This window comes from Heteronotia binoei, chromosome 1 (genome assembly GCF_032191835.1).
Source record: "Heteronotia binoei isolate CCM8104 ecotype False Entrance Well chromosome 1, APGP_CSIRO_Hbin_v1, whole genome shotgun sequence".
NCBI lineage: Eukaryota > Metazoa > Chordata > Lepidosauria > Squamata > Gekkonidae > Heteronotia > Heteronotia binoei.
The window spans coordinates 168,087,445-168,114,485 of record NC_083223.1 but is presented as its reverse complement, the minus strand read 5'-3'; the positions used below and the strand labels follow the sequence as shown (position 1 = coordinate 168,114,485).

Below are 27,041 nucleotides of genomic sequence, written 5' to 3'. Positions count from 1 at the left end.
TATCACTTTACTCTTATTGGAGTATTGTGTTCAGTTTTGGGCACTGCAATTTAAGAAGGATATAGACAAGCTGGAACGTGTCCAGAGGAGGGCAACAAAGAAGTGAAGGGCCTGGAAACCAAGTCCTATAAGGAAAGGTTGAAGGAAGTGAGTACGTTTAGCATGGAGAGGAGAGGTGATATAATTACCATCTTCAAGTACTTGAAGGGCTATCATAGAGAGGCTGGGTGGAGTTGTCTTCTGTTGTCCCAGAAGGCTGGACCAGAACCAGTGGGTTGAAATCAAAAGAGTTTTTGGCTAAACATTAGGGAGAACTTCCTGAGAGTGATTTCTCAGTGGAACAGGCTTCCTTGGGAGGTGGTGGGCTCTCCTCCTTTGGAAGTTTTCAAACAGAGCCTAAATGGCTAGATTCTGTGAATGTAGGCAGATCATGAGAAGGAGGGCAGCATCAGTGCTTAGTTCTTGAGGCCCTTTCTTACACAGCCAAGGGAATATGGATTGCCACTGTGGGCTCCTGGAGGTTTTTTGCCATCTTCTGGGCATGGAACAGGGGAGGTATTTGTGAATTTCCTGCATTGTGCGGGGATTGGACTAGATGACCCTGGAGGTCCCTTTCAGCTTTATGATTGTTATTCTGTTCTGTGATTCACATACTGAGGTAGGACAATAAAAAAGGCCAACGCCATGCTTGGAATTATTAGGAAGGGAATTGAAAACAAATCAGCCAGTATCATAACGCCCCTGTATAAATCGATGGTGCGGTCTCATTTGGAGTACTGTGTGCAGTTCTGGTCGCCGCACCTCAAAAAGGATATTATAGCATTGGAGAAAGTCCAGAAAAGGGCAACCAGAATGATTAAAGGGCTGGAACACTTTCCCTATGAAGAAAGGTTGAAACGCTTGGGACTCTTTAGCTTGGAGAAACGTCGACTGCGGGGTGACATGATAGAAGTTTACAAGATAATGCATGGGATGGAGAAAGTAGAGAAAGCAGTCCTTTTCTCCCTTTCTCACAATACAAGAACTTGTGGGCATTCGATGAAATTACTGAGCAGACAGGTTAAAACGGATAAAAGGAAGTACTTCTTCACCCAAAGGGTGATTAACGTGTGGAATTCACTGCCACAGGAGGTGGTGGCAGCCACAAACATAGCCACCTTCAAGAGGGGTTTAGATAAAAATATGGAGCAGAGGTCCATCAGTGGCTATTAGCCACAGTGTGTGTGTGTGTGTGTGTGTGTAAAAATTGCCACTGTGTGACACAGAGTGTTGGACTGGATGGGCCATTGGCCTGATCTAACATGGCTTCTGTTATGTTCTTATGTTCATAGCAGACACAGTAGGGAAGTGGGCATGGTCCAGGAGTGATCAATCCCTGATCCCTATCATCCCATATTTTTAAAAAGGAGGTACTCGGACATAGACTTTTAAGCATTCACTGCCAAGTACTGTCTGTTTTGCTCCGGGCTGGCCTTGGACACAGAGTCTATTGGGGTTCCCTTCTAGTCAACATGGCATGGTCACCTGTTCAATGCCCCCCCCTTTGAGATCATACACAAGATGATGGCCAAATTGAAAGCAGACAACTGTATGTGTATCCTGTTAGCCCTGTACTGGCACAGAATAATATGGTTCCCAACCCTATGGACACTGGCCAGGAGGGTGTACAGGCCCCTGCCGCCAGTGGAAGATCTGTTCCACGTAGGCTCAATTATTCATCCAGATGTGAAATCTCTATAGGTGTCCTCTCACATAGTGCCAGAAAGTCCTTATCGCCTCTCACAAACTTTCCGCTTGAAGATCATATTCTTCAAAATGGAAACGGTTCACAGTCTGGGTAGACAGACATGGTATCAAGCCTGACACGTGTACCCTGTCTCCCGTAATTGATTATCCTCTGTTGTTGAGGGATGGAGGTTTTGCCACCTCATCCATAAAGTTTCACTTGCCAGCTATTTCAGTGTTGTATAAAGACGTTAAAGGAGATCCTTGGTATTTTCAGTAACTGATCAAAAGAGTTTCATATTTTATAAATATGAATTTATTCAATTTATATCTCCCTGTTGTCCCCCCGTTCCATAATGGTGTTTATCACTAGTTCTGATAGCTGATGTATAAAACCTTTAAACCGATGGCTAAGTCTGACATATCTTTTCTGTTGTATGAAACAGCCTTCCTGGTAACCATTACATTAGCACATGTGGGAGAGCTGCATGCAATAAGATGTGATCCCCCTTTACCAAGTTCCATGTAGGCAAAGTGATACTCCAGCCAGCTTGGGGTTTTTTTTTGCCAAAAGTAGTCTCTCAAGCCTTCATTTGATGTTTTTCCCATCCCGTTTTCATATCAGAATAAACTTTACACTTGTTAGATGTTAGGAGAGCAGTCCTTATTTATTTAAAATAGAAGAGTTTAGGAGGGATAGGAATCTATTCATTTGCTTCAAAGGTTCCAGTAAGGGCAAGGTAGAATCCATACAGACACTGTCCAGATGGGTAGTCTTTGATATGAAAATAGTTTACAGAAGTGTCCAACATGCTGTGCCCCATTGCACTGAAAGCTCCTTCCACAAGGGCACAAGTTTTGTCAGCAGCTATTACTAGATGGCATCCGTAAAACAGCTATCTGGTTGACGCCCTTAATTTTAACAGGCATTGCTCCATGGATGTGGAGTCCAGGAATGAGGCTGCTGTGGAAAAAGTAGTGTTGCAGTCAATCTTCTGCCAATCAGTCCACACTTGCCTCCTTGATAAGTGAGCTCGCTATTCTCCCATGTGGAATTGCACAGAAACAATGACAATGAAAGCAGGGTTGCACTTACCTGTAACTGTTGTTCATTGTGTTGTCTTCTGTGCAGGCACACATCCCGTCCTACTTTTCCCACTGTGGGCTGCTCTTTTGGCCTCTTTTCAACCACATGACAGCAAAGGAAGGACTGAGGGAGGAGCACTCTCCCCACCTTCATGATGTGACCTCTTCGGTGGGAAAAGCAGGGCTTGAGATGAAGGGTAGGAGATAGGTGGTGCTCCTAGGCTCTGGAAAATTCTTGAAAGCTCATCTCCTGTGGCAGGCCTGTGTTTGCACAATCCCCTGTACAGAAAACCACTCAGTGAAGTTAAACCCTGCTTTCTTTTATAATTCTGTCTAGCAAAAGTGACAGGCTTAAAATGTTCCTCATTATGGTGAAGGAATTTCATCCAAATATTAGTCACTACAGAATATTAATGTAGAATTAATGCCATAAAGTAAAATAACTAATGGAAGGAAAACTGTTTTTCAGCTGTCATCAGTATTCCTGACAGTGTTGTTGCCAGTATTTATTCCAAAACTGAGTTTGAAGAAAGAGAAGCAGCAGTACTTGAGGAAGGAACAGAAGCCATCAAAGAAAATTTAGTAGGGAAAAAACTACCCACCAGCGTACCTGAAAGCCAAGAAATGAATGTACGTAAATGCTTTGTTTACTCGATGCGTTACAGGTTTCTTAAAACTCTTAGTGTGCTTGTTTTGTTAAATTACAGCTTTATCAGCATACTAAATTGCATATGTTGGAATGGTTTGGTTTGTAGTTTGCTTCATGTTAGAGGGGCTGTGCACAGGAAGCAGTGTCTGACCTGGAGCATCCACAAATGCAGCTGCTACTTCCCTGTGGTAACTTTCATGTGTGCAACACCTGCAACATTGTCACTCTGATAGTTGCCACTGGAAAGAAGCAGTTGTATGAGTGAATACTCAGACAGAATTGCATGCTTCCTGTGGCTATATTAACAGTACTGCTTAGCCACTCCATTTGAAGCTGCTAACAAACATCTGAACCATATTGCAGAGTAGAATATAGAGTTGCCTAAATGGCTGATTTGATTGTTTCTCTGAAATGTGAGGAAGAAACATTGCTATTTTTTTACATTTCTGGAATTTTTTTTTTAATGGCAATGATCTTGTATATTTTATATTTTGCAGCTTATTGGAGATGGAACACCGGAGGTACAAGTTTCAGAAACTTTTGTGGGGACCCTTCCAAGCAGTGAGCTGTGTCCCTCAAATGCTGTTCAATATCAGTGCAATGATGATGCTGTGGAGCAACAGATTGCGAGTGAATTGCTTGATAAAGATGCTGGTGAATGTGGTTTTTCTGAAGAACAAGAATTATTCCTTCCTCAAGACAATTTTACATTAATACTGGAAGGGGATGAAGAAGCTGAAATAGGAGAGACTACTGCACTGCATTCTTTTACCCTGAAATCAGCTAGCCCAAAATCAGAGGGAGAGTATTTAAATAATACTGAAAGTAACAACCAAGAACTTATTACAAATTCAGTATCCACAGTAACTAGTAATCAGATGTCCCAAAATACTGCCAAGGTATTGCCCTATGTACCTGAACCTATTAAAATGGCTATTGCTGAAAACCTGTTAGACATAATCAAAGACACAAGAATTAAAGAATTTTCATCTGACGTAGTAGAGGAATCTGTTCACAAAAGCATAGACATGAAGTTACTAAGTTCCCCCCAGGATCCAGTACAAAATATTCCTGAAACAAATAAAGAGATTAAAATAAATCAGGCAGAAAGTATAGTAACATCTAGTAGAGGCACAACAGAACAGGCGGTTGCAAGTCTAAATGACTTGTTACCTGAAGATCAGCCGTTGACAAAGATGAGTAAACCAGATATACTGGTACTGCCTACACCAAGAAGAAGTACTAGACAAGGAAAGGATACTTCTGGAATTCCAGAAAAGTACTCCCACAGTTCTAAAAGAAAACCCCAAGAACAGCAACCATCACATGCTCTTGCTTTTCCTATTAGATGTACTGATAATACAGAAGGGTGTGACCTAGAAATATCAACAAATGCTCATCCCATTGCACAGGAGCTTCAGACAACCTTTACTACAAAGAGAGGGGTTAGGAAATCAAAAGAGCATGTAACAGAATTTCTTAAGCATCCAAGTGAGCAGCCAACTTCTGTTCTTAAGCAGGCTTCTAAAAATACCAGAAGCTTCGTAGGAGATCAAGAAGGTAATCAGTTCATCATTGACCATACAATACAAATGACAGTGAACCCTAAAAGAGCAAGAAAGCTAAAAACCATTGCTTTCAAACTTGCAGAAAATGTAATTTCAGATCAGGAGGCAGAAGAAAAGAAGCAAAGTGTTGCACCAAGAAGAGGACGACCAAGGAAACATGACATACTGGGAGTATCAGCACATATAGAAACACAGTCTGAGAAGTTACAGTTACCATCCTCTGTTAGAAGAGGCAGAAGTAGAAGATCCAATCTCCCGGAAGCTATTTGTGAAGAGAACACACAGCCTAATGAGCCAGATCTGCCCACTCCAACTAGGCAGGAAAGGACACAGAGTGCCAATAGATCTGAGAGTGTTTTTGGCCAAGAGACTGAGGTTACTGAGCAGCAGACTGTGCGGCGTAAAAGAGGTAGACCAAGAAAGAACCCTCTGAATGTTTCAGCAGACTCAAAGTTGGTTTTATCTTTACTGTCACCACCACCACCATCTCATCAAAATGTTAAATCTTTTGTTATTAATCGAAGAAATACTAGAAGTGCAGCATTAAATAAGTCCTCCACTGCATTGGATACTCCAAGAAGGAGATCTAGAAGAGTTACACCTGCAAGTGTAGAGAAAACACAGGTGGAAAAATCTGTCTCAGGCGAACTTTCCGATGCACCGGCTTCAGCAAGGAGGTCTGAAAAGAGGCGGTCAGAGATGACAGCAATCAAAAAGAAGTGCAAACTTTCACCACATCCTGAAGAAAGTACAGAGGTGAAACCCTTGTCACAAGCCACTGATGACGTTGAGGAACTGCAGTCCACGGATGTGACCAAACTGAGGTTTGGTGAAATGGAGAATACTGTGGCACGTCATGGCTCTCATGTTAAAAGGACCAGAAACAGCAAAAAGATCCTGAAACAGAGCCTCTCCTTTGATGGAGATGAGGCATTCTTTTTTTCTCCTCCTCTTACAAAACTCACAGAGAAACCTAAAGGTAGTCAAAATGTTTTTTTAGACAAATAGGTTGGATCCAAAAATCAGTTTCCATTAATAGAAAACACTTCAGTCAGCAGAACAGAATTTTATGCCTGCTGTAGCAATTCTCTACTCCTGGGGGCAGGGAGCAACATGAGGAAGCAAATGGAGAGGGTGGGGTCAGCACTAAGAAGAAATTGCCGAAAACAAACAAAGCCATTAATGGAAAATGACTTTGGATTCAACTCAGTACAGAAACGATTAAATATAACTCGTTACATATGAATATCAATGTATATTGAACAAAAGCAGGGCAATAGACTAGGGGTAGCCAAACTCGTTTAACGTAAGAGCCACATAGAATAAATGTCAGATGTTTGAGAGCCACAAGACACAGATGTCAGATGTTTGAGAGCTGAAAGACAGGAAGGGAGAGGAGGAGGGAGGAAAGCAAATAGATGGGGAGGAGAAATAGAAAGCAACTTTAAATGAATTCTCCAAGCCACCAACTGACTTGGCTTGGATAAGTGATTCAAAGAGACAAATGGCAATGGGGGCTTCAAGAGCCACACAATATGTGTGAAAGAGCCACATGTGGCTCCTGAGCCCACAGTTTGGCCACCCCTGTGATAGACCAACTGCTCCTAAACATTACCAGTGTGTGGTTGGATTTCAAGAAATATCTGAGGACTTTGGAGGTGGAGCCAGGGGACTTTGGGGCGGAGCCAGTAACAAGGGTGTAACAAATATAACTGAACTTCAAGGGAGTGCCGGCCATCACATTTAAAGGGACCACACACCTTTTAAATGCCTTCCCTCCATAGGAAATAAGGATAGGGGCACTTTTTTGAGGGCTTATGGAATTGGACCCCCTGGTCCAATCTTTTTGAAACTTGGGGGGGTATTTTGGGGAGAAGTACTGGATGCTATGCAGCAAATCTGGTGCCTCTACCTCAAAAGCCAGCCCCCCTAGATACCCATGGATCAATTCTCCATTATTTCCTATGAGAATCTCCATAGGGAATAATAGAATTCCCTCCCCTCCCCCCACTTTCTCTCTCTCACTCACACACACGCTTAACTGTCTCTGGTGCCTCCACAACGAGATCTGGAAAGTACAGGGGCTACACTGCTCTCTTTTACACACACACTCACTTGTCTGAAACGAAAGCAAAACAAACAGAGGGGCTGCACTATGACGAGGTCTACTGTTGCTAACCCTTCCCCATGAAGTACTTCCTGCTCCAATTTAAAGGCACACACACATTTTAAAACCGAACCTGTTTGCAGGTCCTGCTGGAGATCTAGAGGTACATGGTGGCTGTGGGGGAGGGGCTTTCTTCTCCGGCCAGCTGGCTGGAGGCGGGGGGAAGCCTGTAAAACCGGGGGATCCCCTGCTGGGACCTGGGGATTGGGAAGCCTAGGTTGGATGCATATGATACTGCAGCCTTCCTGAGATTAAGCAGGTATAGGTCTAGTGGCTAGATGAGACTTTTTGGAAACCCCAGATGCACTTCCTTGAATTCCATGATGGAAGAAGGATGGGATATAAAAATCCCCATGCAGCTGTATGACAGCATTGTCATACCTTTTAGACAGTGTTTTCAGGTGATACTAAAATGTGCTTTTACCAGCTTTTAATAAGCTGGGTGTGGTGTTTGGTATCAGTTTGGGAGAAATCTGTTTTCTGATTGTTCATGGATGCACCAGTGAGGGTCTCTGGCGCTCATGAAAAAGTGAATGGTGATCATATTTGAAGCTGCTTCTTTGCTTCAGTCCTTGCATATTTAAAGATGATAGAGACCACTTACGCTTACAAAAAATGGCAGATAACAAATTCTCACGAATACAAAAAAAATCCAAATGCCAGTTCTAAATCGGACTTGTCCATATGAGTTTTCTCTAATTCAAATATAGAATAATCCTGGCAACAGAAAACAGTGCACAGTTGCTAGCCTAGAGCCATGGAGAAAATTAACTGGTCAACACAAGTAGCCCCCTGATCCCCTCTCCTAAATGAACGCACTGTTGCTTCCCAGCCATCTCTGCTTCCAAAGTGAACAGTGAGAATAAAGGAAGGGCCCAGTTCTTTCACTCCCATTGTGTTTTGGGGAAAATGATTGAACTTGGACAGCTCACTTCTCTGAGGCCCTGTCTCAGATTGTGATCTTCCCATGCCAGGTGGCAGGGGCGCAGAGGCTTCAGAAGACACCATAAGAATGTACTCACACACTCTGTAATAAAGCTTCATAGTCTGTCAAGGGCCTCTGTTTCCCCCACACACCCCAATATAGATTTATTAATTTTATTTATTACAATCTTAGAATAGCTGAGACTGACCCACGGGGGTCACATCTACATACAACAACAGAGCCATAGAATAGGCTGTTTTTAATAGTGCAAACATTATAAAAAGACTAAATCAGCTGCTTCCTTGTTGAGCTTACTGAGTTGCAAAATTTAGCCACCTTGAAGGTGGTTTCATTAGAACCATCAGAGAGGAGGCAGGAAGTACATCAAGTCAGCTTAGAAAATTTGATAAGAATGGAGTTATGTATAGGAACCACATGTCCTTGTGCAAAGGACAACACAGTAACACCTGATCTGAAGGGGCAAGCATGTTGAGAGTTGGGGTAAGTGTGTAAGAGCTGCTGATAATACCTTAAAGCAGGCCAAGGTGAAGGCTCTTTAGTATTTAGGGAATTCTAAAATGGAGCTTCCAGAGCAAAGTTTGCACCATGATTCCCTATTACTGAATGAGGCCACAGCTGTGCTGTGTCTACTTGAAGGGCTGTATCCCAGATTTGCTGTTTAATTATGTGTTTGGCTCCCATAAATCCAAGTTGGCATGGGACTGGGGGAGTAAACCCATAGGAATATAGTTTAGACCCAGCATGAGTGGAACTTATCTGAAAGAATTAATGAAGTTCATCTGGAAGGGTTAACATTTAATTTTAGCCAGAAGTACATGGCTTGATACCAACTTTGTGCTTCAAGCAGCAGCATCCCTGAGTCTAATTTAAGAAGGGCTTTGGGAACATAGTGTGGATCTCTGAATATGAATCTAAGGAATTTAGATTGCATTGCCTCTCGGGAATGGAACTGTTTATATAAACATAGTTGTGACCCATACATGAGTTGGGGGGATCAGTTTACCCTGTAAGACTTTGATCACATAAGGAATATGTGAGCCCCCTTTCTTGAAAAAGAATTTCAGTGTAGCGCTGATACTTTTCTTTGATCAGTTTCAAGAGTGTGAACTGGCTGAGCTTTCCACAGACCAATCAACTGAAAAACTACACCTAGATTTTGAAAAACTTAATCTGCTCAATATAATCAGTTCAATATAAAGGCAAGGATTTGGGACTTCTGAAAATTCATTGTTAACTGTTCCTCTCTGCAATATACTGTGAGACCTACTTCATAGTGAGATAATGTAACTGTGTCGTCTGTGTGTAGTAGAATGGGAAGTGGCCTATTTCCTAGTCTAGAAGGATGAGCATCTGGGCTAGTAAAGGCTTGAGATATTGAATAAATATAGAAATTAAACAAGGGATCCAAAATGCATCCCTGTTCCATGCTCCTTCCAACAGGGATCTTACGAGACAAATGACCCTGTGGGTTGTCATGGAAGTAATTTTTGTGCAATGTGCAGATAAACATGAGCAGTACAGATTTGTGTGTTTGCACAACATGTCTGCTCTGTGTTTCCTCTAATATTTTAGAAGATGGAAATTTGTAAAATATTGAAAATAGGGACAAGTCACTGAAGTTTCTGGCTGCATGTACTTTTCTCTAATCTTTAAATGAATTACTCCAGAATATCACAGAAATTCACAGAAACTACATAATTGACATGGTGATGGCAGAGTGAACCCATTTTTAATGTGAATCATATGCAACAGATTTGTTCCACAGGAGTAGAAAGTCTCACAGCACCCAAAAGTCTGCTAGTCTTCCTGGACAAAAGAGGAGCAGACCGAAGTCTGGTGTTGTAGCAATAAAAGGCCCAGGAAGACCTCCATTCAGAAGGAATGGTCTGCATCATAGCACACTGGGGCAGTGACATCATGCCAAGAGAAGGGGGGCAACAACTGCAGGGGATATAAAAAGCCATTCCACGTGCTGTTCTCCACAATTCCAGTTTCAGTCAAAGTTACATATTTGGGATATTTCTTTCCAAGTTTTACAATGAAATATATGCTTCTTAATATTAGGTGAAAAAACAGTGACTCCAGTACAGCTCAGAGATTTAGATGCAGATTTGGCTTCTCGGTTTGTCTTCTCACCCCCTGTTCTGAGGTCCAGGAAAAAACAGGCATCCAGTATTTCAAGGATTGTGAAAGAGCTAGTAAGTAAAACTACTTTTTTCTCCTTCCTTTCATGCTCTTTGTTTCCTCAAAGGTCAGAAGAGAACAAACAAAATCATTCCTAGGGAAGTGATCATCCTTGCAGGAAATAGATCTACTCAGCTGCTTAGAGGTGTCAGAACTAGTTTAAGCAGCTGTTGATGTTAAGGATCTATGCAAATTCATTTGGACTATCCTGTGATTCCATTCTTTCATCCAATACAGGTGCATGCTGCACTTGTTTGCTTTGACTTTTCCCCAAAAGTTGATTTGCTAGGTTATCTTTTCGTTTCAATTAACACTGCCTTTATTTGGTCAAGTCACAGAGAGCCAGTTTGGTGTAGTGGTTAAGTGTGCAGACTCTTATCTGGGAGAACTGGGTTTGATTCCCCACTCCTCCACTTGCACCTGCTAGCATGGCCTTGGGTCAGCCATAGCTCTGGCAGAGGTTGTCCTTGAAAGGGCAGCCGCTGTGAGAGCCCTCTCAGCCCCACCCACCTCACAGGGTGTTTGTTGTGGGGGAGGAAGGTAAAGGAGAGTGTGAGCCGCTCTGAGACTCGGAGATTTGGCGTGGAGGGCGGGATATAAATCCAGTATCATCATCATTATCTTCTAGCTGTGGAACCTTGTTTTTAAAATATGGTAGTTTTTATCACTTGTATACATCACTCTGAGCAGTTGAAGAGAGGGAGGTGCTTTTGTCTAGTTTGATACCTACTTATACACTTTTCTTCTTAAAAAAGCTCAAGATAGATTACAATGATTTTTATAAAAAATCAGAATAAAACAATTATAGCCTACATATAACACATTAAAACAACTGCAGATGGCAAAAAACCCCACTTTATCTTCTAGAACAGGGGTGTCAAACATATGGCCTGTGGGCCGGATCAGGCCTGGAGAGGGCTCCAATCAGGCCCTTCAGCAACAAGCTGTCATCTACTTCATTTTCCCTTGCCTGCTTTTTTCAGTCGCCATTTTGTGTTTCTCCCCAATAAGTGTTTCTTTCCCTCTCCCCCCTTCCTTTTCCCAAAGGGAGGAGGAGGGAGGAGCAGCCTCAGCCAATGAGGGAGCTTGGCTCGATAGCTCTGCTGGTTGATTAAGTTTGCCAGGATCAATTAATCACTCTTCCTTCTAATGAATGGCTGAGGCTCCTCCCCCTCCTCCTGCCCTGGGGAAGGAAAGAAAGAGACAGAGCTTCCTTTGCCCAGTCCCCACCATTAGGAGAGCTACAAAGAATGCTTTTAAGACTAGCAACATTTTAATGAAGGTATGAGCTTTTTGCCTTGCTACAGAGAGAGAGAGATTTGTTGGGCTTGTAACTGGGATTCCCTCTTCTTTTTTACTATACTCATGCCCTCTAGTCTTTCTCAATAGGAAAGCATGTGAACTATTTAGAAGAGAAATATCAGCATTAGGTTGAGAGTGTGTTCCACCCCAGGTTTACCCAGCAAATTTTTCTTATTTTTTCTTTCACATTTTCCTTTGATTGGGGGTCTTGAATTTAGACTTCCCAGGCTGACGCTGACCACTCTATGTGGCTGTCTCTCTGTTCTTGTAGGTTTTTTTGGTGTGGGGAGTTGTATTTTTTTTTAGTTGTAGTCATTTTTCTGGGGGAAATTATAGTTTTGTAGACAAGCACATAGCCCTCAGTCTGTGCCATGGTGCCTTCACATGTTCTTGACTAGTACATGAAGCAACTTCTGTACAAAAGCTCACAATGCCCAGCTGTTTCATGTTCCTCTGGGTCTTAGGCTCAAAGCATTGGCTATGAGATATCTTACAGATGTGCACACTTGAACAGCACATATTCAAAACTGGTACAGCACAGACATTGTCTGCAGTTTTTGATGCAATAATTCATAGCAAGAGGTGACATTTATCAGAGACCGTAAAACAAAATATTGCAAGTGGGCTAATATTTTAAGCATGTTTTATTTTAAGCAAAAAAAAACCATCTTTGTGTGTCTGTGCCCTTTAAAAAGTTTATATGTCTGCTACCTGGCATTACATTTTATGATACACATGGCTCAGCCCAACAAGGTCTCATTTATGTCAAATCCGGCCCTCATAACAAATGAGTTCGACACCCCTTTTCTAGAAGATAATAAAAGGAATCTGTTTTACATTGCCATAAAGATGCTAGTGATGCAGAGACCTTCCTGGCCTGCAAAAGAAGGCTGTTCTTGTACACAAGACCCAAACTCAGAAGGAGCTGCTTCTGTGGAGCTGATCTAGTTTGTCACCATGGTTTTAAACAGTTTTATTAATTAGCAATATATTGTTATAGAAATCTATAAGAAATTTTAAAATAATACAAAATAAAAACAATACATCGCTTTTCCCCCCTTCTTCTCCCTCCTTTTTCTTGACCACTGCCGGTGTTTTAAAATTAAAGAAAAAAGAAACAAGGTAACGACAAATCAAGAATCCCCATTTTAGAGCTTTATATCAGTACTGAAGAAATAAAAATATAAAATAAGAAAAGTTAACTCTATTCATTTTTCAATAAGAAAATTTTCCCATAATAAATTCTAGTCCATTATTTCACCTCCTTCAGCTTTTATCAAAAATCACTAAGTGTCCCCTTACTTTCCAGTGTTTTTCAACATAGTTTTGAAATTTCTCCCATTCCTTCCTAAATCTAATCATAGTCTTTTAGGATTCTTGTAAGTTTATCCATTTTACTCCATGACAAAACTTTTAAAATCCAGTCCCATTTTTTTGGTATTTTGCCTTGCTTCCATAGCTGCGCATACAATGTCCTTGCAGCTGAAAGCAGATACCACACCATCATTCTATCTTGTTTTGGAAAACTTTCCATTTGTAATCCCAACAAAAAAGAGTCTGGAGACCTCTTAATGTCATAACTTAAAAATTTTTGACATTTCTTTCTGAATCATTTGCCAAAATTGTTTTGCTTTTTCACAAGTCCACCACATATGGTAGAAAGATCCTTCATGCTTTTTACATTTCCAACATCTGTCTGACACCTGCTTATTCATTTTTGCCAGTTTCTTAGGTGTCATGTACCATCTATACAGCATTTTATAACAGTTTTCTTTAATGTTATAACATGTCGAAATCTTCATAGAGTTCTTCCATAAATACTCCCAAGATTCCATTTGAATTTCTTTATTAAAATTAATTGCCCATTTTATCATTTGAGATTTAACTACTTCCTCTTCTGTTGACTACTTCAATAATAATTTATAAATCCTTGAAATCAGCTTTTCATTATCACTCAACAGAATTTTTTCCAATTCTGTTTGCTCCTGTCTTATGCCTTCATTTTTAATGCCCTGTTCCACCAAGCTCTTAATTTGTTGTAGTTGAAACCAATTATATTTGTATTGTAATTCTTCAGCTGATTTTAGTTCCACTTTTCTCCATGTATTTTTTGCACGTTAAACACATCCCTGCATCAGTTTCTGAAATTAATTTTAATACTTCCGTTGGCACAATCAATAACGGCTTTCTCTCATCACCATATTTTTTATATTTTACCCAAGTACTTAGCAAGTTTCTTCTTATATAATGGTGTGAGAAAAAACCATCTCTCTTATTTTTCCCATAAAACATATATCATGCCAACCAAAAATATTTCCATGACCTTCTAACGCCAGCAGCTTCTTGTTTAATAACGTCATCCAATCTTTAATCCATACCAAACATCCTGCATCATGATACAATTTTAAATCCAGCAGTTGGAAACCTTCTCTTTCTTTTGCATCAGTTAAAATTTTCATTTTAATTCTTGGCTTCTTGCCTGCCCATACAAATTCTGAGACTTTTCGTTGCCATTTACTGAATTGTTTATTGTCCTTCACAATTGGAATTGTTTGAAATAGAAACATAATTCTTGGTAGAACATTCGTTTTAATTGCAGCAATTCTGCCTAGCATAGACAAGTTCAATTTATTCAATTTTATCAAGTCCTCATCAATTTTCCGCCAAAGCTTTTCATAATTATTTTTATACAAATCTATATTTTTCATAGTAATTTCCACACCTAAATATCTTACTTTTGAGGCAACTTCACACTGTTACTCTTTGCAGTTCTTCCTGTTGACTCTTTGTCATATTTTTACACAACATTTTTGATTTTTCTTTATTTATATAGAAGCCTGCCAATTCGCCATAGTCTTGAATTTTATGAAGCAGCAATGGTGTCACAGATAGAGGATTTTCATTGATAAACATTACATCATCAGCAAACGCTCTGTATTTATAAGAAAAACCCTTCAGTCTCAGCCCCTCTATTCCTTTATCTTCTTGTATTTGCATAAGCAATATCTCTAACGTCATTATGAATATCAATGGAGATAGAGGGCAACCTTGCCTTGTACTTTTGCTGATTATCATTTTCTCCGTCAAATCTGCATTTATACAGAGTCTTGCTTGTTGCTCAGTATATATCGCCTTAACCATTCTTATAAAAGCTTCTCCAAGTCCTAATTTCTCCATCACTGCAAACATAAAGTCCCAATTCACATTATCAAAGGCCTTCTCTGCATCTGCAAAGAATAATGCCACTTCTTTTTCAGGATGCTTCTCATAGTATTCAACAATGTCTATGACAGTTCTAATATTATCCCTAATTTGTCTTCTGGGAAGAAATCCTGCTTGTTCCTCTTTAACAAAATTGTTCAAATGCTGTTTGAGTCATTCTGCTAGTATCCTAGCATGTATTTTGTAATCGTTGTTAAGTAATGAAATTGGTCTATAGTTTTTTACATTTGTGATGTCTCTATCTTTTTTTGGTATCAACGAAATTATTGCTTCCTTCCATGTATTTGGTATTTTCCCATCAATCCTTATAATATTCATCAATTGTTGAAGTTTTGGTACTAACACTTCTGTGAGGACTTTATAAAATTTTGCTGTGAAACTGTCTGGACCTGGTGCCTTTCTTAATTTTATTGAGTTTATTGCTGCTTCAACTTCAGTTTTTTCAATTGGTTCATTTAAGACCTTTTCCATATTTTCTGTTAAGGGACTTAACTGAATTTTCTGTAAATATGCATCTATTTTATTTTTATCCACCTTTTGACCTTGAAATAGCTTAGCATAGTATTTAAAAAATTCCCTTTTAATTCCTGCTTGGCCAACTATTTCTTTACCTTCCGATACAATTTTAGTAACAAATTTACTTTCCCTTTTCTTTTTCATTTGCCAAGCCAGGTATTTTCCAGGTTTATTTGCTCCTTCAAAGGATTTCTGTTGTAATCTCTTAAGGTTCCATTCTACCTCTTTATTGAACAATTGTCTCAATTGATTCTGCAGAATTGTAATTTCCCTTATTATTTTCTTTTTTTTCCGGTCTTTTTTAAAGTTCCTTTTCTTTTTTCCCAATCTCTTTTTGAATATCCAACAATTGTTTCTCTTTATCTCTTTTGTCTTTATTATTCATTGTGATTAAAAAACCTCTAATTACAGCTTTATATGCATCCCACACAGTTTGGAAATGAATGTCCTCATTTTCATTTATTTGAAAGAAAGCTTTAGTTCCTTTTTCTAGAGACAGCACTATCTCTGCTTTCTGTAGCAAATCTTCATTTATTCTCCATCTCCTAGTCTTTTTCACACTTTTTGCCGACCACATCAGTGGATTGTGATCAGCCCCAACGTTAGCAAGAATCTCTATTTTTTTCGTCATAAGTCCAACATCTTTTGTAGTCCATAACATCAATTCTTGAGAAAGAGTTATGCCTTGCTGAAAAAAAAGTATAGTCACGCACCTTGGGCTTAAATTTCCTCCATGTATCTTCCAGATTTTCTTGCTTCACTAAATCAAAAAATGACTTTGGAAATTTCCCCTCCTTACTACTTCTTCCTCATCTGTCCAAGTCATTTATAATTGTTCCATTGAAGTCTTCCATTATCATTATTTGATCATGCCCTATTTGGGGCATACAATCCCAACAGCAATGTATTTTTATCATTCATCATCACTTCCACATCTAGATATCTGCCTTCACTGTCCTTAAAAATCAATTTTGGATCTAATTCTTGTTTAATATAAAAAGTCACACCACTTTTTTTCTCCTTAGCCAAGGAAAAAAATTCTTTTCCCAATTGTTTATTCCATAAGAATTTGTAATCCAATTGTTTAATATGTACTTCTTGTAGACAAATTATATTACATTTTTGTTTTTTTATCCCTTGAAATGTAGCCCTTCTTTTTTGCGGTGAATTTAGTCCATTTACATTCCAAGATAGTAATTTGTAATCCATAATGGTTCTTCTTTTTATTCTTTATCCCCAAATCCCCTATTTTCTTGAAAAAACTTCCGCAGTTCCAGTACATTTGTAATTGTAATCCTTTTTCCTCCATATTCAAAACTTAGACCTTCTGGCAGTATCCATCTGTATCTCACGTCCATATCCCGCAACTTATCTGTTAGCTTTTTATATAGTCTTCTGTCATTTATAACTTTTCTTGGCAACTCTTTCATGATTCTTACTCTGCTTCCCTCAATTTCCAGTGTTTTTTCAAATTGCTTTTTAAAGATCTTTCCCACCATATCTCTTATAATAAATTTGACTACCACATTTCTTGGTAATTTGTTTTTCTTTGCATACTGGGAATTAACCCTATATATATAGTCATACAAATAACTGGATTAATCAGAGTCTATTTCTAAAAACTCAGCAATAATTATTATTATATATATCCTTAAATCAGAACCTTCCTCTTCAGGTACTCCTCTCAAATGAATCTGGTTTTCCATTAACTTGCAATCTTGAAGTGCTGCTTTCTCCTGCAGTTTATTAATCATGGAATCTTGATCTTTCACCTTATTTTCAAACACATGTACTTTGTTTAACGTTGTTTGTGAATCCTTTCTAAGATCTTCAATCGCTTTCTTTATTTCTGACTTCACCATCTCTGGTTCTTTAACTACTTGCTTTTTATTTTCTATTAGGTCCTTCATCAATTTGATCAGTCTTGCCTCCATGGCATCTAGTTGTTCTTGTATCATTGGCATCTTTCCTTCCTCAAGTGAAGCAGTCCTTGCGCGTGTCAATTTTGGCAGCTTCTGCTCTGACATTCCACTCCCCTCACTGCCAAAATAAAATCTCGGGTTGATCTCTCCAAATTAAAAATAAATCACTGGATCTTAAAGATTAGGAGATGCCCTTTTCAATGCACCCAAAATCACCATACTCAGGGCTTCCTAGCCCTAGATATTAAGTTTTTAAGTTTTTAAAATAGACAAAATGGTGGCCACGATTTTTCTAGCCCTTTTAAAATTTTCTTTTTCTTCAAAAGGCCACCAAAATTGATACCTCTAATGTATTCCAATATGTTTCACTCTGTAGTAGTGAAATCTGCCGGCTCCAATACTTTTTAAAGTCCTGTTTTTCTTTCTTTAGAGTTTTACCTTATTTTGACCTTCTTTTAATGACCGCTGCAATTTTTCTATGATTGTCAAGTCCTAAAGAAGGCCAGGTCTTTAAATTCCCTTCTTTCAATGGCCTCTTCCTGCTTTTCTTGCCACGAAGTCCCATTCTCGATGGTTGAAAGATCTCGCGATACAATCTATGTGTCTCTTCCTGTGCAGTCTTCCAGCTCAGCAACTCAATGACGATGGGGTTTTTTTACAGAAGTAGAAGGTATTCCAAACATAAGTTGTTTTTTTGCCTTTAACTTTGCTTCTAAGTCTCCCAAAAGCCTCAAAATTGCCCCCTTCTCTTGTTTATAACTTTAGAATATTGTAGCTAAGTCCAGATTTCAATCTTTATCTCAAATAAAGTTGGTTTTAGTCAAGGAATGAAAGATAAAGATCTACTTACTTTGCAGCCAAATTTAACCTTTTTAACACCGTCCCCTTCAAGGATTAATATTTAGAAATTTAGGAAGTCCAAAGAAAGCTTGAATCTTGATTAATTTAAGTCAATTTAATGACCACGGAGACCCTCTGTAGACGCTGGAATGCAATTCCTCAATGGGAACATATGAACATAAGAGAAGCCATGTTGGATCAGGCCAATGGCCCATCCAGTCCAACACTCTGTATCACACGGTGGCCAAAATGTTTATATATATATATATATATATATATATATATATATATATACACACACACACACAGACACACACTGTGGCTAATAGCCACTGATGGACCTCTGATGGACCTCTGCTCCATATTTTTATCTAAACCCCTCTTGAAGCTGGCTATGCTTGTAGCCACCACCACCTCCTGTGGCAGTGAATTCCACATGTTAATCACCCTTTGGGTGAAGAAGTACCTCCTTTTATCCGTTCTAACCCGACTGCTCAGCAATTTCATTGAATGCCCACGAATTCTTGTATTGTGAGAAAGGGAGAAAAGTACTTCTTTCTCTACCTTCTCCATCCCATGCATAATCTTGTAAACCTCTATCATGTCACCCCACAGTCGACGTTTCTCCAAGCTAAAGAGCCCCAAGCGTTTTAACCTTTCTTCATAGGGAAAGTGTTCCAAACCTATAATCATTCTTTTCTGCACTTTTTCCAATGCTATAATATCCTTTTTGAGGTGCAGTGACCAGAATTGCACACAGTATTACAAATGAGACCGCACCATCAATTTTTACAGGGGCATTATGATACTGGCTGATTTGTTTTCAGTTCCCTTCCTAATAATACCCAGCATGGCGTTGGCCTTTTTTATTGCAATCGCACACTGTCTTGACATTTTCAGTGAGTTATCTACCACGACCCCAAGATCTCTCTCTTGGTCAGTCTCTGCCAGTTCACACCCCATCAACTTGTATTTGTAGCTGGGATTCTTGGCCCCAGTGTGCATTACTTTGCACTTGGCCACATTGAACCGCATCTGCCACGTTGACGCCCACTCACCCAGCCTCAACAGATCCCTTTGGAGTTCCTCACAATCGTCTCTGGTTCTTACCACCCTGAACAATTTAGTGTCATCCGCAAACTTGGCCACTTCACTGCTCACTCCCAACTCCAATCATTTATGAACAAGTTAAAGAGCATGGGGCCCAGTACTGAGCCCTGCAGCACTCCACTACTTACCGTCCTCCACTGCGAAGACTGCCCATTTATACTCACTCTCTGCTTCCTATTAATTAGCCAGTTTTTGATCCACAAGAGGACCTGTCCTTTTACTCCATGACTCTCGAGTTTACTAAGGAGCCTTTGATGAGGAACTTTATCAAAAGCTTTCTGGAAGTCAAGGTAAACAACATCTATTGGGTCTCCTTTGTCCACATGTTTGTTCACCCCCTCAAAGAAATGTAACAGGTTAGTGAGGCAAGATCTTCCCTTACAGAACCCATGCTGAGTCTTCCTCAGTAACTCGTGTTCATCTATGTGTCTACTCATTCTGTCCTTGATAATGCTTTCTACCAACTTTCCCGGTATTGAAGTCAGACTGACTGGCCTGTAGTTACCCGGATCTCCTCTGGAACCCTTTTTAAAGATGGGGGATACATTTGCTACCTTCCAGTCCTCAGGAACGGAGGCAGATATCAATGAAAGATTACATATTTTTCTCAGGAGATCCACAAGTTAAACTTTTAGTTCTTTCAGAACTCTTAGATGTATGCCATCCGGACCTGGTGACTTATTAGTTTTTAATTTGTCCATCAGTCGTAGGACCTTTTTCTCTTGTCACCTCAATCTGGCTCAGGTCTTTCAACACCCCTTCCAATAGAAGTGGTTCCGGAGCAGGCAAACACTTCTCATCTTCCACAGTGAAGACGGAGGCAAAAAATTCATTTAGCTTCTCAGCTGTTTTCCTATCCTCCTTCAGTAATCCTTTGTCCCCTTGGTCATCCACTGCCTCCCTGGCTGGTTTCCTGCTTCTAATATATTTGAAGAAATTTTTATTGTTAGTCTTTATGTTTTTTTGCAATATGCTCCTCATAGTCCCTTTTTGCCTGCCTGATCACAGTCTTGCATTTGATTTGCCACTGCCTGTGTTCCCTTTTATTAATTTCACTTGGACTAGCTTTCCACCGCTTAAAGGAGTCCTTCTTACCTTTTACAGCTTCCATTACTTTGTTTGTTAACCATGCAGGCCTTCTCTTATTCCTGTCTGTACCTTTCCTAACTTGTGATACATATTTTATCTGTGCTTCTAGGATTGTAGTTTTAAATAGCCTCCAAGCTTCCCCAAGGGTTTTGACTGTATTTACCTTTCCTTTCAGTTTCCTCTTCACATGCCTCCGCATCTCAGAGAATTTACCCCTTTTAAAGTTAAATGTGGTTGTGCTGGTCTTTTGGGGCAACTCCCTATTTATACAGATAGTGAACTCAATAACGTTATGGTCTCTGCTCCCAAGCGGTACGATCACTTTTACATCTCTCACCAGGTTTTGGCATTACTTAAGACCAAATCCAGGATCGCCCCACCCCTGGTAGGTTCTGTGACCATCTGCTCCGTAGCACAGTCATTGAGAGCATCTAGAAACTCAGTCTCTTTCTCTTGACCAGAACAATATTGACCCAATCAATCTGTGGGTAGTTAAAATCACCTGTGACGACACAGTTTTTTAGTCTAGCCACCACCTTTAAGCCTTCCATCATATTATAGTCGTCCTCTGTCTTTTGATTTGGTGGGCGATAACAAACTCCCATAGTTAAATTTCCTTTTGGGCCTTCTATTTCAACCCAAAGCATTTCTGTAAGGGAGTCTAATTCTCTGACCTCAGTCTTACTGGACCGTATGCCCTCTCTGACATAGAGACACCCCACCTCCAACCCTTCCCTCCCTATCCTTCCGGTATAACTTATATCCAGGAATCACCGTGTCCCACTGATTCTCCTCATTCCACCAAGTTTCTGAAATTCCCACAATGTCTGTTTTCTCTCAACACTAAACATTCCAACTCACCAATTTTACTTTGAAGACTTCTAGCATTTGCTTACAAACATCTATAATTTCCCAGGCAAGCTAGGCCCGCCACCTTCCTCCTGCCGCCTCGAGACTCTGGCAGGAAGTCCATTCTGTTTGTCACCATCTCAGCGGACAACTCTGTTCCATTACCCGGTAGAAAAGTATCGGCTAACACTTCATCTCTTTGAGATGAGTCTTCCCGAACCAGAGACATTTCATCTCCTGTCGGCTTTCCCCCTAGATTTAGTTTAAAAACTGCTCTGCCACCTTTTTGATTTTAAGCGCCAGCAGCCTGGTTCCATCCGGGGACAAGTGGAGGCCGTCGTTTTTGTACACCTCCCGCTTGTTTCAGAAAGCATCCCAGTGCCTAACAAACTTAAACCCTTCCGCCTTACACCATCGTCTCATCCACACATTGAGACTTCTAATTTGTGCCTGTCTCTGCAGCCCAGCACGTGGAACAGGTAGCACTTCCAAGAAGGCTACCTTGGAGGTCCTGGCCTTAAGTCTCCCGCTTAGCAGCCTAAATTTTTCCTCCATGACCTCATGACTGCATTTCCCCACATCGTTGGTGCCAACATGCACCACGACCCCCGGCTCCTCCCCAGCACTATCAGCCTATCTACTACACGCGTAATGTCCGCTACCTTCGCACCAGGCAGGCAAGTCACCATACGGTCAGTATGCGGTTGTGCCACCCAGCTGTCTACTTGCCTAAGGATCGAATCACCAACTACCAAGACCCTCCCTTTCTCCCCACTCAGGGATGGTTCCTTGGCGCGAAAGGATTCCCGTTCACCAACCAAAGAAGAGGTCCTTTCTGAGGGCGCATTCCCCTTATCCTCAGCCCAGTGCCCTGTTTCCTCTTGACCTCACACTTCCTGGCAGCAACAGGGCTGCCATGTTCAGATCGGGGCTCAACTAACACGTCCCCGAGAGTCTTCCGTGAGTGCCTAACTGACTGTCTCTGCTTCTCCAAGTCAGTCACCTCAGCCTCAAGGGTACGAACTCGTTCCCTGAGAACCAGGAGCTCCCTGCATCGAGCACACACCCAAGACTTCTGTCCTGTGGGCAGATAGTCATACATGTGACACTCAATGCAAAACACTGGAAAACCCTCACCCCCCCTGCTGGCATTCTACCTTCATGATAGCTTTTTAAAAATATGCAGTCTCTTTTTAAACCCTGTTTATGTGGTCCCCGCCTGGAGAGTCTACTTACCTTATTGGGAACACAAGGAAATAGGGATCTGGGTTCCTGGTCCTTACACAACACCCAGGCTAAGAGCTACAGGCCAAGAGCCCTTTACATATGAACATATGAAGCTGCCTTATACTGAATCAGACCCTCGGTCCATCAAAGTCAGTATTGTCTACTCAGATTGGCAGCGGCTCTCCAGGGTCTCAAGCTGAGGTTTTTCACACCTATTTGCCTGGACCCTTTTTTTTTTGGAGATGCCAGGGATTGAACCTGGGACCTTCTGCTTACCAAGCAGATGCTCTACCACTGAGCCACCGTCCCTCCCCTTTAGCTCTCTGGCAAGGCACAGCTTAATAATGCAAAGAGGGTGGGCAACACAGCCACTCTAATCAATCAGCCACAATCACCTTCAGCCCTTCACACGAACTCGAAAGTTTTCAGCAATTCCCCCAACTGCTAAGCCTCACCCTTGAAGCACACTCTGCTCTCTTCCAGAGGTCTCTGCAATGTCCTCTGGGACTCCTTTTCAGCCAAAGTACATCCCCTCAGAATATTCCATGCATATCTTGGCCTTTTCCCTCGCTGAGAAAAGTGGGCAGCAGGCATTGGATTCGCCTTCTCTACACAGAACAAAGGCTCTGGTCTGCTCCCCTTTTGAGAAACCGCTCAATTCTCCATGATCCAACCCCGGAAGTCTAGTTTTTCACCATGGTGATGAACTAAGTAGGCCTTTGTAGATAAGTGAAGCTGTTGTTCAGAGATGTGTTAAGGGAAGCAATCCTGAAGGGCTTTTGACCTTGTTAGACCAGAGTTACGTGCAGAAGTGCCCTTAGTTGAGAGCTTTATGGCTGAGAGGACACTTTGTCCCCATATCTTCTTTTAAAAACTCACCAGAATGAGCTGTATGTAGTTGGAGATGTAATCTTTCTAGAAATTAGAAAGTCAAGGAGAATTTCGTTTCTGGGGGGAAAAAATTTTGAAATATGTTTGAAATTTGAAGTTGAAATATTTCCAGTGCTTTCTTATAAAACACAAACATTTTACTGTTTTAACAACAATGCACCATTTGTAACTTCGCATATGCAATTGTACAATTCGATATATTTGTAGAATTTAAGAAGTATAAAAACCATTGTTTTCTTTGAATACAACAATGAATATATACAGTATTAAGGGGAGAGAACAGTGAACTTGTATTCTGTGCTATCTTAGCATTTGCAGATTATGAAGTAGTAAAAACAACTGCTACAAAGGGGCTGCAGACCTGCTGTGCTCTTCAGACTTTTCTAACACCCTCATGGAGGGGAGGGGATCACTTCTCACCCCACACAAAAGCTCTTGGGGAAAATGAAAGGAGAACACTATAGGCTTACTTATTAGTGTTCTTTTCTTTTCTGCCCTATGGTGGTGGGCTGTGGGGGGGAACACTTCATATGGGGCAACAGTATATTAGTATTGAGACAGAAATTAGTCTCCACTATATACATATTTAAACATTCTGTTCGTTTTTCTTTAGGAGTTGCCAATTAAAGAAGAAGATGATGCCATCTCAATAGAAACTTTGGAGAAGCGGAGAGTAAAAAGAAGTGGAGCCAAACGGTCAAAAGCAATCAAAACAACCAAGTACGCAATAATTTCATTGTATTTTGGAGTAGTTATTTTAAAAGCTGTGAAGTAGACAATATGTTGTATTGGCAATTGAATACCAGTGTGGTATGGTGGTTTTCATGTCAGACTAGGAACTGGGACATCCAGGTTCAGTTCCCACCTCTGTCATCAAAGCTTGCTGTGTAATCTTTGGTCAGTCTAACCTACCTCACAAAGTGACACTATAACATTTTCCTTTTTTCCCCCTCTAGACTCATAGGTAAAGATGGTAGTTGGTCGCCACCACCAATGGAGATTAAGTTTATTTCTCCTTTTGGCACCCCAGTGGATGGAGCAAAAAGTAAACAGAAAGACTCTGTGGATAAAGCAGAAAAGCCTATTAAAAAGACTGTTTCCAGAAAAGAGAAGAGACTGTCTAGCTATCCAAAGCCAGTTGTCCGGAAGAAGATGCTATAACTATTTTTAAAAATTTGTAATGCACACCAATGTTTGTACAGTCATCACAATTGTGGGAATATTAAAGAATCATTAATTTGGAAGATAATTTATATAAATTATTGTAAAAATTTCAGAAAACTAAAAGTCTTCGATAAGTAACTCCATGTGGAGTAAGATTTCTTCAGTCAATGCTGTTTTTCTATTTTATAAGACTTCATACATTTATATAATATGTAAATACATCTTATTTTAGGAATGTTAAATAAAAGTGTATTCTTCACAATATGACTGTCCGCTAGATTTTTGAAAGAGAATAATGGGGGCATGAGATGCAAATAACTCAAAGGAGATTTTAATTCTGTTTTGCCGCTGTTGCTGTCTCTTATATGGTAGGCTAATCTTTTTTTTAACAGTTTGATCTTGCAAATGTTTTAAAAATTTGGACTGGATGGGCCATTTATAGTTTTAATGTTTATAGAAAATGTTTTGACCTTTTTGGAATTGGTAATTGGAAACAACTTCTTTTCCTAGGTAAATATGTACTTTATTGAAGTCAGAATGTAAACAATTGTGTTGAAGCTGTGCAATATTTTTTTGTATTTTGTCTTAACTTGGTAAAGCTGCTTTTCAGTTTATAAAACAAAATCTCACCTCAGATGTTTCATGCTTTTTTCAATTTGCTGCATCAGCAAGAATCTCTGTAAATTCACAGCTGTCCACCAACAGGCTCAACATTTTCAGGTATTTCACAAACTGAAATTTGTCCCAGATTTTATATTTTGAAATGATGCATGTTTTTATAGCTATTATGGTTACTAGAGAAATGCTACCACAATTTTGGTAAAATAAAGTTATCTGTGAATATGCATTCTCCTACAGTATGTTTTTCCCAAGCACTACAGCACAGAAAAATGAAACTAAATTAAGTGAGGATCTCATGGTCCAAACTGGGAGACAGCAAGCAAAAGATGGTAATAAATGCTCACCTCTTTCTGCTTCAGAAGTTTGCAATAATAGGTGAACACTTCTGGAAACCTAAACAATGATTTAGATTTGAAGTGACTCTGAGTTGCTTCAAACAAGTAAAACTAATTTTAAAATATAATATCTCCTTAGGCTTCTTTCTGGAAGGAGAAAGGCAGAGTATAATACATTTGATGCCCATAGCTCACACTTCACCTAGGCTGTTCAATAAGAACATAAGAGAAGCCATGTTGGATCAGGCCAATGGCCCATCCAGTCCAACACTGTCACAGTGGCCAAAAAATTATATATGTATTTATATACACACACACATATATATACACACTGTGGCTAATAGCCACTGATGGACCTCTGCTCCATATTTTTATCTAACCCCCTCTTGAAGCTTGTCTATGCTTGTAGCCACCGCCACCTCCTGTGGCAGTGAATTCCACATGTTAATCACCCTTTGGGTGAAGAAGTACTTCCTTTTATCCGTTTTAAACTGACTGCTCAGCAATTTCATTGAATGCCCACGAGTTCTTGTATTGTGAGAAAGGGAGAATGCTGAGTCTTCCTCAATAACTTGTGTTCATCAATGTGCCTACTCATTCTGTCCTTGATAATGGTTTCTACCAACTTTCCCGGTATTGAAGTCAGACTGTCTGGCCTGTAATTTCCCGGATCTCCTCTGGAACCCTTTTTAAAGATGGGGGTGACATTTGCTACCTTCCAATCCTCCAGAACGGAGGCAGATATCAATGAAAGATTACATGAGAGAAGCCTTGTTGGATCAGGCCAGTGGCCCATCCAGTCCAACACTCTGTGTCACACAGTGGCCAACGTATGTGTGTGTGGGTATATATATATACACCCACACACACATACTGTGGCTAATGGTAAATAGCCTCTGCTCCATATTTTTATCCAATCCCCTCTTAAAACTGGCTATGCTTGTAGCTGCCACCACCTCCTGTGGCAGTGAATTCCACATGTTAATCACCCTTTGGGTGAAGAAGTACTTCCTTTTATCCGTTTTAACCTGACTGCTCTGCAATTTCATCTAATGCCCACGAGTTCTTGTATTGTGAGAAAGGGAGAAAAGTACTTCTTTCTCTACTTTCTCCATCCCATGATTAATCTTGTAAACATCTATCATGTCACCCTGCAGTCAACGTTTCTCCAAGCTGAAGAGCCCCAAGCATTTTAACCTTCATAGGGAAAGGGTTCCAAACATTTAATCATTCTAGTTGCCCTTTCTGCACTTTTTCCAATGCTATAATATCCTTTTTGAGGTGTGGTGACCAGAATTGCACACAGTATTCCAAATGAGACCACACCATCGATTTATACAGGGGCATTATGATACTGGCTGATTTGTTTTCAATTCCCTATCTAATAATTTCCAGCATGTCGTTGGCCTTTTTTATTGCAAACACACACTGTCTTGACATTTTCAGTGAGTTATCTACCAAGACCCCAAGATCTCTCTCTTGGTCAGTCTCTGCCAGTTCACACCCCATCAACTTGTATTTGTAGCTGGGATTCTTGGCCCCATTGTGCATTACTTTGCACTTGGCCACATTGAACCTCATCTGCCACGTTGACGCCCACTCACCCAGCCTCAACAGATCCCTTTGGA

General features: G+C 40.4%; 1 protein-coding gene across 1 annotated transcript in view; it reads left to right on the top strand.

Moving 5' to 3' along the window:
- The window catches only part of AHCTF1 (AT-hook containing transcription factor 1), a 97,169-nt gene extending 71,867 nt beyond the window's left edge, over nucleotides 1-25,302 (top strand). Inside the window, exons 32-36 of the mRNA XM_060243869.1 lie at nucleotides 3,281-3,441; nucleotides 3,958-6,007; nucleotides 10,206-10,339; nucleotides 23,907-24,013; nucleotides 24,250-25,302. Of these exons, the coding sequence (XP_060099852.1) occupies nucleotides 3,281-3,441; nucleotides 3,958-6,007; nucleotides 10,206-10,339; nucleotides 23,907-24,013; nucleotides 24,250-24,454 (2,657 nt within the window). The 3' untranslated portion in view covers nucleotides 24,455-25,302. The remainder of the gene's footprint in view (nucleotides 1-3,280; nucleotides 3,442-3,957; nucleotides 6,008-10,205; nucleotides 10,340-23,906; nucleotides 24,014-24,249) is intronic.
- Nucleotides 25,303-27,041: the final 1,739 nt, after the last annotated feature.